The following is a 13197-nucleotide window of genomic DNA, read 5'->3' on the forward strand; positions in this document are numbered from 1 at the left end:
CAGACACCATTGCTCCCCCTTCTAGGTGCTTCCGTATTAAAATGCAGTGTAAGGGGGAGTGGGTATAGCTCGGTGGTAGAGTACGTGCTTAGCTTGCACAAGGTACTGGGTTCAATCCCGAGTACCTCCACTAATATGTAAGTAAATTAATTAAATTAAATAAAATGAAGCGTAAGATCCAAGTGCATTGTATTTTTAAGTCATTTTTCATATCTTTCTGTCACCCACACTTTCTGGAACTCTTGCTGGGACATGGCACAAAAGGACGTCATGGTGCTGGTTGTGACCTTGCTGTTGGAATGTCTTGGAGATAGAAGAAAGGCAGTTTTATGTCTCAAAAGAGCTTATTACTAAGATTGATTTTAGAGCCAGAGCAACGGGGTGACTGTTTTTGTACGTATACACATGTGGAACTTCTTCCAAGTTAACACAGTACCATGTTGGATGGGCCCTGTGCCACTGAATAACTTGAATGAGGTTTCAAAAATAGGTGTTACATTTCCATTTGAATGTTAAATGTATAGAATGTTTTTCCACGTTGGAAAACACCCCACGCACACACCACCAAACTCACACATCCCCCACATATGCATACACACATTCCTAATAAAATTTTAAAATATGAAGGCCGGAAATCCTTTTTTCTAGCTGCCCTTCATCTCTTTCCCAGTCAATCTCTTTGTTCTACCCCACCCCCTGAATCCACTAGAAAGTTTCCTTTAATCCACCTCTGTCCACACAGCCACCCTGACAGGGGCTGCCCAGTGTACAAATCCGGGGCCTGTCCAGAGGCCTTGGCAAGTATCAGGATTTATCTAAGTTAGACAGCCTCACGCGTGAAATGAGACTCTATTAAATTAAGAAAGCCAGTTCCGTCTACCTCCGTCACTAGAGCTAGGTTTGGGGTCTGCTTGGCCTCTTGGAGGCTGCTGGGGTTTTGAGACTCTAAATAAAAGCCACTCCATGTAAGTTTGTACACGGAAAGGTGTGCTGCGTGGAAGTGATGCTGGTGGAGAATGTCACTCTGTTCCCCCTGCTCAGACGCTCCCCCTGCTGCTTTATACACGTGAAGTACGTGCCTGCCTTCAGCAGATGTCTCCACAAATCGTCCTTTGAGTTTGGGATAGCTCTTGCTCACAAGCTTCACAACAATTTCAAATCTGAAATAAAGTGATCTCAGTATGAGGGTCAACCTCTGCTTGTCCTCTTAAGGAAAATGTGCCTGTAACTGCATTTGGCAGATATTAAATTTAGTTAAACATTTATATATCACTATTCAGCCAGTAAGGGTGTGACTAACACTACTTTTATAAAGCCAGGCACTATAAATAAATTATAATCCACCCATATGTCAAACACTAGATAGCTATTTTAAAATGAAATAGATCTGTATAGACTAATAATGAGAGCCTTGTCAGAGGAGAATAGGCTTAGGAAGGCTGGAGCAGGGGTATTTGAATTTGAACAGAAAGTGTATATTCATGTATAATTTGTGTGATTTTAAAATTTTATGAAGAATGCAAGTGGGCACTGTATCAAAGGTGAGGAAGAAATAATATTGAACAAAACCCCAAACTCAAGCCTCTCTGTGCCTCCTGAATCCTTCTTTACACCAGGCTCAACATAACTGACGTTTGTGTGGTCCTTTAAAATGTACGGGTGTTTTCATGTGGTCACTTCATTTAATCCTCCCCACAATCCTTTGAGGTTTATCTTCCCCATTTTACAGATGAGCAAACTGATGCTCTGAGCAAGTCAGTGACTTGCGTTGGCTCATAAAAGTCATTGAGAAGCGGCACAGAACTTCAGATCTGAGGCCTTGTGTCCCTTCCACTTTGCCACATCAAAAAGTAGTTAATTTCTGCTGATTTGACTTAATTTCCTAATCACTTATTTATAAGGAACTGTTTGTTCAAGTTGGGTTTACAAGTGGCATTGGTCAGCCTGTCTGTTTTCACAAAGGGCAGTTATCGCTACCCATCGGCTGGTAAGGTGTGTCCTGCTGTTTTCTGGATGCTTCAAGTCCTTACCCCACCAATTTTCTTTCCCTGTTATCTTTTGTCAGAGAGCCTTTTCATAAGCTTCTGGCCCAAGGCCTTATCAAGGGGCAGACATTCCGCCTACCATCTGGACAGTATCTACAGCGAGAGGAGGTGGATCTCACAGGTGAGAATGGCCCACCTGGTCCCACCTGGGTGCTTGCAGAGAACTGAGCAGGCATGTGCTGCCGGGCCCTGGCCGGATGGGAATACCGGAGAGCGACCCTTCAGCCTCGTGGTCTCGAAGCCTCCGCTTGCTCTGGGCCAGTGCCCTCTGAAGTGGGGGCTCGGACTGGCTGCCCCTCAGCCCCACCCCATCCAGCCCGGGTGTCAGTTCAGCTTCTGGAAGAGTTTTCGTTTGTATGTATCATGGAGCCAGCTCTGGCTTCACCTCCTGTGTTAGCCTGTGTCTGACAGCCCATCTCAGGGACAGAGCCCTCAGACCCAAGAGACAGTCTTGTAAGCCTGGGGCACTCCCAGCGTTTCTAGAGGGGCATTTCGGACCCTCGGATGTCACCACTCTCCTTGCTCCTGTAGCACCCAGAGCAGCACCGTCTAGCACTCCCTGGCCAAATACCTCTGTCCATGCTGACTCCCTGGACTTCCTCTTCTCCCAGCTTTCCCAGGCCTTTTCTTTCCATTCTGGTTTCACTCATTGTCCAGGATCTTTAGGTGGCATGACGAGGGTTTATCATGTGCGCCCAGCATGCAAAGAAATGACATGTTAGACGACTGAGAGGCAGCTGTGCAAAACCCCCATCAGTGCAAACTCTGGCCAATAAATTTAGAATAACCAGTGTGTAATGGATGAAATTAGGTAAACCCAGCAAGCCCTGACATGGTAGGCAGCCTCCCAAACCAAACACTAGGGGGAAGGTTTAAGTAGAAGCAGTCAATGGAATTACCTAATTAAAGCAGTAACTTCTCAAGGTTTGGAAGGGTCACCATAGTCCATGGAAGAAATTGACAGTGCTTCTCCCACACAGACCAGAGGGAAAGAAGCTAAATCCAGGGACACCTGACTCAGCTGCTGGTGAAATGCTCTCTGTGTCATGGGCAGGGCTGCCCCATATGGCTGTGTGGTTTGTGCACTGCACAAAGGCAGCCAAGTGAGGGGGTGAGCAGGGCCTGAAGTCCAGCCACTCTCCAGACCATACACTTCAGAGCCATGTCTGCCAACTTCTTTGCTCAGGAAGATGCCTTTTTCCTAATTTTTACAACTGTGCTGTAAAATCCAGCCACATCCCTGACGTGGGGTATGGGTTAGAGAAGACAGTGGTTCCCTGAGCCTTACCGCAGCCTGAATGAAACATCTGAGACTTCAGTCTCCCTTTTGCTCTGATGTCATGGGGCCAGGCAGTGTTGTGAACATCTTGTCCCTTCCCACACAGACTTGCCCCCTGGGGGAGAGTACATACTTGGATCAGCTGGGAAAGGCGTCCATCTGCTTAATGGGTGTGCCTCTCATGAAGGGTTGGCTTGTAGGTATATACACTGGTCCCTCGGGGACCTTGGTTGCCATTGGAGTCAGGGAATATTTAGCTGGAAGGAACAGAAATCCACCCAAAGGCACGTTTAGCACAAGGTTATAGGACATCACCCAAACCCAGCTGCAGGAAATACAGTGTGTAGGAAGCCACTGGGCCACTCCCTCTCCTCTGTCTTTCTCGGGCCTCTAGTTCCTCTTCCTTTTGCTCTCTGTTCTTCTACCCTATTCTTTCTCTGCCAGGCTTGGGTTCTGCTCTCCCTAATTTCAATTCACCAAGCGACCTTGGGCAGCCACAGTGCCAAGTCTTGCCCCGTCTCCTTAGGACCTTCTGGTTCCAGTGCCCAACAGCATCAGAACAGAGTTTCTGTCTCTTAGTTCCAATTCCTGAGAAAGAGGCTTAGCCTTGTCAGATGTTTTTCCTGGTCCCCACTTAGCAAGGTCACCTCATCCAAACATGGCCATGGAAGGCCTCCTCCGTCAGCACTGCCTAGATCCATGGTGTGTGAGTTGGGAGGAGACACCACATTTCATGTGAGCCCAGTGAGCCAACTGCATGGGCCCCGAGGGTGCAAGATCATGTTCTGGTGACTTCAACATGGACAGGGGAAGCCGGCCTTCGGTGAAGTCACCTCTCAGGCTCTTTGAGCTCTCAGACCCTGACTGGTTGGCTGCCAGCTTCCAGAGGAGACCCTGAGTCCACAAAGAAAGAGCAATATGTGAACCTTTCTTATCCTTTTCTACATTCCTTTTTTGTATATAAGTAATTTACTTTTTATAAGGAGAGAAGTTGCTCTGTCTTACTTTGTGGTGGAGAAGAAGCTGGCACAGGCGTCATATGTGTACTCTATACTCATGAAAGAAGCAGCATTTTATAATGTAATCTGCAGGGAGAGAACGAGGCATGTTAAGTGAACTAGTGGGAGTCTTCAAATGGACACTTTGAATTGCTCACCCAGTATTATTGAATATATTGCTGTGGGACCAACTCTGATCCTGCTGATGCATTATTCTGCTGTCTAGGCTCTGTTCCTGTTCATGCAAGCACGAGGGAGAAGTTAGAGGTGACTTGGGAGAAGATGAGCAAATCCAAACACAACGGAGTGGACCCCGAGGAGGCGGTGGAACAGTATGGCATCGACACCATCCGCCTCTACATCCTTTTCGCTGCCCCTCCTGAGAAGGATATCTTGTGGGATGTGAAGAGTAAGTCGCCTTCCTCTTCCTGGCCTGCCTCCTTTGGGATCCCCTTCAGGGGCCGCAGGAACTCCGGGAAGGCAGTGTCTTTGCTGCAGACAGTGGTAGAGGGTCCTAGGAAACAGCTCCATGAAGCGGGTGGCGGTTTGCCCAACGTCCGGTACAGTTCCTAAGCCAATGTTCTCAGAAGGAACGAGCCTCAGACCACTGGGGGAGCTCGTTGTGACTGCAGATTCCTGCCGACCCCGCCCCTAGCGTGGGGCCCGGAGCCTGCCTTTAGTGAATCTATGGTGTCCTGTTGCAGGTTCTACAAGGACCCCACTTTGGCTTTCATGGTTCTCAGGCCCGCGGTGGTCCATGGAGGCCCATCACCTTGTGGTCTACCCTGGAAGGCTTTTTCCAGAATAGTGCCCTTGCCCCTCACCAATCCAGAAAACCCCACGGGGGCCTGATCCTGATGACACCTGCGACCTCTTAGTCACCCCCAGTGCCCTCCAGGGCCCCCATCGGGGAGATTTATCCCTCCAGAGTTATTTAGATTAGAAATAGGGTGAAGGAAAATAATCTCCAGTGTCGGAATACCCTAGAGTAAGCTGTCCAGCAGCCCTTCAGTTTTCCTCCGTGTGGCCCGCCCCAAGTGTGTTAACAGAAAAGTCAGATGCCTGGACTCACTGTCTAGTTCAGCACCCACTTCTGGTGAGAAGTGTGGTCTGGAGCAGGGGTCACAGACGCCAGTCCTGGAACTACTTGCTGCCTTAGAATCCCTGGGGCCCTCGGGTGCAGGTTCACCACCCCTCCCTGCGGGAGCAGCTCCGGGAATCTGTTTCTAACAAGCCTTCCAGAAGGTCCTGCTGTGCATCCAGGCTTGGGAATGTCTAGTCCTGTGGCTAAAGTCTAAAAGACCGGAACTGGCCCTAATTTGACCAGTAACCCAGGGCCACCAGGTGAAGTTGTTCAGCTTCTTCAGAAGATCAGATGAGCCTCTGGATTTGATGCACGTGTCTGAAAGATGTAATACACACAGCGCTGGCGAGGACAGGGATTGTGTTAAAACACCTCACGCTGTGCAGCAGTGTGGCTCCAAGCAGATCTGCTGACCACTGCCACCGCGTGTTACCTGTCCACGCGAGATGGGGAGCTTGCACCAGTGTAAGTCAACCCTGCCTCCAAGCACAGTGTTAGTTCCAAGGACTCTTGTCACAGCAGGCTTTCCTAACCAAGGAGGCAGTACCCTCATGCACACCCTTGCTCAAGCTTCCAAGCTCATTGTGAGCCAGTGACAGTTGATGGGGGCACTTTCAGTAGCCCTGTCCTGTGCTCTGAATATCTGGGGCCATGAGAAATGACAGAGTCATTCCTGCTGAGTTCCCAGACACTGGAAGCCCAGAGGGACTGTTTGCCCTGCCCTTGGAGAAACCCCTCAGGCTCAGGGAAGTGTCTCTTCAGTCTCACGTGTGACCAAACCCATCCTGCTCATGTGTCTCTCTTTCTCGTTCTCACTCACTGACTTTACCCTCAGCCGATGCGCTCCCCGGGGTGCTGAGATGGCAGCAGCGTCTGTGGTCCTTGGCAACTCAATTCATCGAGGCCAGGGTTTCTGTGAAGGTTCCCAGGCCTGAGCTGTTGAGTAACGAGGAGAAAGCTGAAGCCAGGAAGCTGTGGGAGTACAAGAACTCGATCATCTCTCAGGTCAGAGGCCTTCCGGGGGACACTGGGTGGTCTGTCACTGAGCCCTCCTGATCTGTGAGGCTCACCCTGCCTTCGGTGGGCAAAGATGGGTCTTCCTGCTTCCTGATTATGGTGGCCCCACTTGCCTTGATTAATTGATCTTACTGCTTGGGTATTTCACCAAGGCGGAGCAACAGTGCAAAGGTCCTCATGAAAAGGGATGCTTCCCATTTGTCCAACCTGGATCTTAGGAAGTGGCCCACTTTCCATGTTTCTGTATTTAGCACATCTAGGTAGAGAGCCAAATTTAATACCACACTAATGACACCCTATATATGTTATAAAAACAGAAACAGAATTTTAGAGTTGAAAGAGGCATGAAGAGACTCTCTTCTTTAGCCTCCTCATCTTTCAGATGGGGGCAGACTTGGGGCACAGAGAGGTTAAATGTCTTGTGAAAGTCACACAGCTAGTGGGGAACTGAGCAGAGTTTGCTGATACTCAGCCTCCGAAGGACTGTCTCACTCAGTTACTTTGTTACACAATATTCATGTGAGTTATTGTGGGTTAATTTTTGCAAATAAATGAATGGTTTATTGTACCTTCTTAGAGAATTGTATATTATTATCTAAATCATTTAAAAAGACTCTTCACTGATAATATCCTTTAAAATTTTTCACCTAGAAGTCTTCTGTAATACCATGATATTCACCTTTTTAAGAACTTTGTGGGAAAATGTCATACATCTTTGAAGGAAGGCACTTAGGGAATCCGAAGCCATTTTTTAATGGGTACCAGAGACCCCCAAATACTTCTTAGGCTGAGATTTTGGGATTTTTTTAAGATGTGCTGATTCAAACTTACAAAGTCAGTGAAGGTCACTTCTCTGATCTCTGCTAACAGGTGACACTGAAGGAGCAGGGCTTCCCCTCTGGTTTGTATAATCAACAGTGGCCCTGGGTCCAGCAGGGCCTCATTTGGTGACACTTCTTCAGCTTTATTTCCATGCTCTCTACTCTAGTGTGGAGAAACAGAGCTCAGAGAATTGAACTTAGTGATCTGAGTGATGCCTGAATGATTGTTTTCATACCACATATTTTCTCTCTGGATTTGGCAAATTCTTCTATTCTGTCAGATAATAGAATTGGGTTATTTCAACCAGTTGGAAACTCTTGACATCTTAAGGATGTGTTATTTTTCTACATCCTTGCCCATGGTCAAAATTGAAAAAAGCACACAAACAGGAAAAGGCTGACAAATCGTATTTGTGTTATGTTGACTCCATGTTTGAAAATATAAAGCTAACCTTATCCCATATACCAGTAATCTTCATTGTGAATTAAAGTCATGTAACGCGGAGAAGTGACATCCTGTCTGTCCCAGATATGGGGGAAGAGGAGTGGTCTTGAGTGCTGGAAATAACATTGACTTTGATTTTTTAAATCTTTGTGCTAACGAAACATTATGGTGACTTTTTGAGATAGTGAATACGTTTATAAACACCTTCAATTGCATTCATTTAGCTTCACATTTTCCGGATAATTCAATCTTTTTGTGGAAAGCTTAAAGGAATTTTGAAGGAAGTGAATAATTCAACTTTTACCAATAGGTGACTGCCCATTTCACAGAGGACTTCTCACTGAACTCGGCGATTTCTCATCTGATGGGACTCAGCAGTGCCCTCTCGGTAGGTGGGCTGTCTCTGCTCTTTTACTGGTATCAGAGGAGGGAGGGTGGCTTCCAGCCATGTGGGGAGGTGGCCTGAAGTGTCCTGGGTTGGGGACTGAAAGCAGCATCACAGTGTCACCTCCTTGGTGTGACTCTGTTATCTTAAAGAAGATTTTTCCCTCAACACAACCTAGTATTATAGTGGAGTGTTCTTCAAGACTGTCTGGTTCACACCCCCTCCTTCCACCCCCCGTATACTGCAGAAGAGCACATCCACACCCAGGCCCAAGGAAGGAAGTTAGCTGACATTCTGATTGATGAGTGACATGTCCAGGGCCAGACTCAGGCCTCCTCTCTCCCAGCTCTGCTCTTTTCTGTGGCCCCCTCTGCCTGATTTCCTGAATGAATTGTAATTCTCCCTTGGCCTCCGTAACAGTTTACAGTTGTTTAACCTAAGTGGATCAGATTTATTCTCACTGAAAACAAAAACCAGCCTTTTCAGTATAGACTCATCTTCTTACTACATGTGACTGTCATTTTTCTTGCCAGATAAAGGATTTGTCAGCAGATGGAACTTGGGCAAGTGATTAGCTAGTTAGACAACAAAAAGTAAAAACTATGAATTAAAACTATTCACAAATGCTTCTTTTAATGAAGCTCTCTCCAGGCTTTGAAGAATGATGGCAGAAATTTAGATTTAACTACATAAAACTTGACAATTTTCAATGAAAATGAATATATGTATATATATGCATGACTGGGACATTATGCTTACAACCAGAAATTGACACATTGTAACTGATTATACTTCAATTAAAAAAAACAAAAACCACTTTCAGTATATTAAAACATGCCATATTGAAATATTGACTGGGGAAAACATTTTAACAAATATATCACATAAAGGTTAATATCCTTAATATATAAAGAGCATTTACATATTACTATGGAAATACCTAACCTAAAAGTGGTCAAAGGATGTGAAAAGGTAATTAGTCACAGAGGATGAGATGGAAATAGTCAGTAATCTCGTGGAAGAAAAATAATCTGCCTCACTAATTATCATGAAACGCAAATTTAAAATGAGATACCGTTTTTTTACCAATTGCATTTGCATAGACTTTTTTAGCATAAATAATCTGCATGCTTTTGCAAAGACAGTGAGACACGCTCTCAGACACCAGTGATGGGAGTGGGTAACTCGCCAGGAAGCACTCCAGCTGTGAGTTGATAGTCCTGGGACTGAATGTATCCTTTGACCCAAGGATGTCCATTGGCAGATGATTTATAATCACAGAGACTTGGAACCCCAAATGTCCTCCAATGGGGAAATAATGAAATGATTTATATAAGAAGGAAATGTGACACCACCTAAACCATTGTGTCTTCCAAGAATACTTACTGTCAGAACCTGTTCGTGATATAACACTAAGTGAAAACACACAATACAATAGTGTCCATGTGGTGCAAACCCCAGTGGAAATGTTGCATGTCTGAATGTGTGTATTCACGTACTTCTGCGTTTTTGGTGACTGAGATAAAATACACTGCTTTTTTGCTTTTCCTGCAGGAACGGTTTTGTATCTCCCACATATTCTATGCTAAGTGGGTTGTTTTTTTTTTAAATAAAAAAAGGGGTAATTATTATAGAAAAATTAAATTAAAAAATGAAATGTCTACTCTCTGGTGGCTAATTCTGTCCACAGCCCTCCCAGGAGACTTTCTCTATACACTTACCCGTGAAGTTATTCCAGTTTCATAGATGATTTTTCAAAGATCGTGTTGTAATGGAAAAACTGCATCCTCCTGAGCACAGCCCTCCCCTAGCACCGCCACGTGCTCACTAACTCGGAAGCTCCCTGAACCCTGTATGCTGGGATTGCAAGTCCGTTGCCAGCCCCTCCCCTTCTCCCCTCCCTGGAGAATGGGGGGAGGCCGTGAAAGTCCTGTTTCTAATCATGGCTTGGTGTTTCTGGTGACCGACCACCACCCCGGGAGCTATTCAGGCGCCCACCAAGAGTTGCCTCATTAGAACAAAAGACACTCCCATCACCCAGGAAACCCCAAAGGGTTTAGGAGCTCAGTGTCGAGAACCAGGGTCAGAGACCAAATACTAGAACAAAAGATGCTCCTGGCACTCTTATCACTCAGGAAATTACAAGGGTTTTAGGAGCCCTGTGCCCAGAACCGGGGACAGAGACCAATATATTTTTTTTCTATTATTTCATATATTTTGAAGAAGACCATGTGTAATACTTTTGGCCTCTCTATACCCAGTAAAATACATCGTATGGGCCATGACTTTTGGTTTAATTTTATGATGTGTTTGCTAAAATTAAAAAATGTTTTGGTCACAGGGCGTTATGAACATGTACTGAGTACCACAGCCACATTAGGCTAGGGTGTTTGTTTTTTAACTAAAAAAAAAGGCTAGTTTTTATCATTTTATCATGACTTCTCAGGAGGCCTTGAGAACTGCCGGCCTCTGTGAAATCCTTTTAGTACAATTCCTTCTGCAGTCACCTCAGTACAGCCCGAATCTCCCTTCCTGCCTCCCTTTGACCACACACCCCAGCTCTCACCCGGCTGCTCTGCCCACCCTCCCTCACTGTGACATCCATCGATTCATTTGTCCATTTCCTCCCCAGTTGACTGTAAGCTTCTTGAGGGCAGAGACACGCCCTTCTGGAGGTTTTATCCCTGAAGCCTAGTATTTAGTAGGTGCCCCATAAATTGAATGGGTGTGACTGGGTTAACTGATTGTTAACTCAGGAAGACTCTGAATGTTTGCAGAAACTAGCAAAGGAGTTTAAGGGAATGGGGACCCCTGAGATCCCCAAGGTGGGCAAGAGGACCCCTGCCCTGGAGGCTCCACGTTGTAGAACCTGTGAACAAGTTTCTTCATTTCCCACAGGTCCTGCACACACACAAAACCTAGCAGAGTGGCTAGGAGTTTAATTCTGAATTAGGATCGAGCTGGGTTCTAAGCTGGACTCCATCTCTTGGTTAGCTGTGTGCTAGGGGCAGATGGCTCTCCCTCTCTGACCCTTATCTGCTTCATCTGTCAAGTGGGGCGACGATACGCCCTCACAGGGTAGTCAGAGCTAAATGAGTTAATGTCAGACCAAGGGCGTGGTCAGTGCTCAGTTAACAGTAATATGCCTGTTATTGCTGCTCCAACTATTTTTAATACTGTGATTAAACGGGGAAAGTTCTTTGCCCAGAGCAAAAATAATGGTAAAGAGGGTTTCTTCCCACCTGCTTGTGTCTCTGGATTTTGGATACGTTCATGGCCTTTCTTACCCAAGCTTATCGTGTACACCTCAGTGTTCTTACATCGCTATGCTTTTTATTTTAATTGAAGTACAATCAGTTTATTATGTTGTGTCAATTTCTAAGTGAAGTAAGCCAGAAAGAGAAAGAAAAATCCCATATGATATCACTTATATGTGGAATCTAAAAAAAAAAGACAAATTAATTTACAAAACAGAAACAGACTCGCAGACACAGAAAACAAACTTATGGTAACCGGGGGGAAGTGGGTGGGGTGGGATAAATTGGGAGTTCGAGATTTGCAGATACAATTGTATATAAAATGGATAAACAACACGTGTACATCACTGTTCTCTCTCCTCCTCAGCAAGCTTCGCAGAGCGTTGTTCTCCACAGCCCCGAGTTCGAGGACGCTCTGTGTGCCCTGATGGTGATGGCTGCTCCCATGGCCCCTCACATAACCTCAGAGCTCTGGGCAGGTAGGCGGGGAGTCCTTGCTTGACCAGCTCCTACTGACCAGCTGGTGCTCAACCCCTTTCTGAACATTACCCAGCACTCAGATGTCCTCAGCCATGGGGTCCAGCGTTTGACCTCTGCACTTGGGAGCTCTCTCTCTGGTGCTCTGAATGGTGGTACTCTTTCTTCCACGTTGTCACCCCCACCAAAGGGAAAGGCATTTCTCTACTTTGGAACAGGGTGCCCCCAAGACTACCGTGAACATTGATGTCCCTACAGAACGTTCTTTCTCATAACCCAGCCTCCTGAATATCACGTCCCCAAATTACCTTCATAAGGTGCAGACTCATGTTCAGTTCCACTTTACAGACGGAGAGAAGGGCACGTGGGCCTGCACTGCAGATCTAAAACGTACTCGTTTGGGCTGTGGCTCAGTGCTCTCCACCAGCCTGTGATTCCTGAACTAAGTGCTGAGGCAGGGCTGACTGCCTGAGGCTCCCGCAGGCTGAACGTGGACACCGCATCGCCCCCCGCCACCCCTTGGAGATCTCAATTCTGGAGTCTGGAGAGTGAGGGAGACTGTTTCTAACCAGCCCCTGGGCGATTCCAGTGCACAGGCAGGGGCCTGCATCCGAAACCGCGAGAACTGCCTCTTCTCTCCTGCACAGCCTCCTGAGAACATTTTACAGGGCCCGTTGGTGATTTTCATAGGCCACCACTAGGAGTATCTACAGCCGCTCCTTTTTTAAGAAATAATTTGAACATCCTTTACATGAAGCTATCTTCTTAAACTGCTCTCTTTTTCTTTTCCTTTTCCTTTCTCATCTCTACTTTTTGTTCATTTTAATATGGGATTACCTGGAGGTTTATAGTCGCTTCCTTTGTTAGAAGAAATAGAATTCACTTGCCATTCAGTCATTTTGCCCAAATTATCCTCGGTCCCCTTAGGAAAGCTGGTGCAGGGATGGCAATCTGAGCAGCTTCGCGGCAGCGCTGCTGTTCTAGATCCTGGCAGCTGCAGAAGGGTGGTTGCTTTATTGTCCCCAGCGCTGGCCCCGACCTGGAAATGGAAGGGGAGTGAGGAGGAACCGTGCAGGAGGACTCGGTGGTGGTTGTGCTGGGCCCACTCCCTAGACCCCGTATTTGGAGGTCTCCTGTCACTTCTGTGGATGATCTAGCGGAGCTTGCAGGAGACAGGCAGCCAAGAATTATCTGGGGGCCTCTGAGAAGTGGCAAACCTCGCAGCAACCCTTCCCGAACATCTCAGCCAAAAGCCACGCGACGTCAACGTGGGGAGCATCAAGTCATGAAAGAAGTACTGTTGACCACTCACTCTACAAAAGAGTCACCAGATGAGAGCTCACTGTTGAAGTCTTTTAGAGACTAAAGTGAGGTGGAAAAGGCAAGGAA

General features: G+C 46.5%; 1 protein-coding gene across 2 annotated transcripts in view; it reads left to right on the forward strand.

Moving 5' to 3' along the window:
• Positions 1–13197, forward strand: part of LARS2 (leucyl-tRNA synthetase 2, mitochondrial) — a 131342-nt gene that overhangs the window by 105965 nt on the left and 12180 nt on the right. For both annotated transcript variants that reach the window (XM_006200711.4, XM_031686686.2), the window contains exons 15-19: positions 2066–2166; positions 4549–4731; positions 6242–6411; positions 8000–8077; positions 11699–11810. In XM_006200711.4, coding sequence (XP_006200773.1) covers positions 2066–2166; positions 4549–4731; positions 6242–6411; positions 8000–8077; positions 11699–11810 — 644 coding nt within the window. The remainder of the gene's footprint in view (positions 1–2065; positions 2167–4548; positions 4732–6241; positions 6412–7999; positions 8078–11698; positions 11811–13197) is intronic.

Source organism: Vicugna pacos, chromosome 17, assembly GCF_048564905.1.
Source record: "Vicugna pacos chromosome 17, VicPac4, whole genome shotgun sequence".
NCBI classification, from domain to species: Eukaryota; Metazoa; Chordata; class Mammalia; order Artiodactyla; family Camelidae; genus Vicugna; species Vicugna pacos.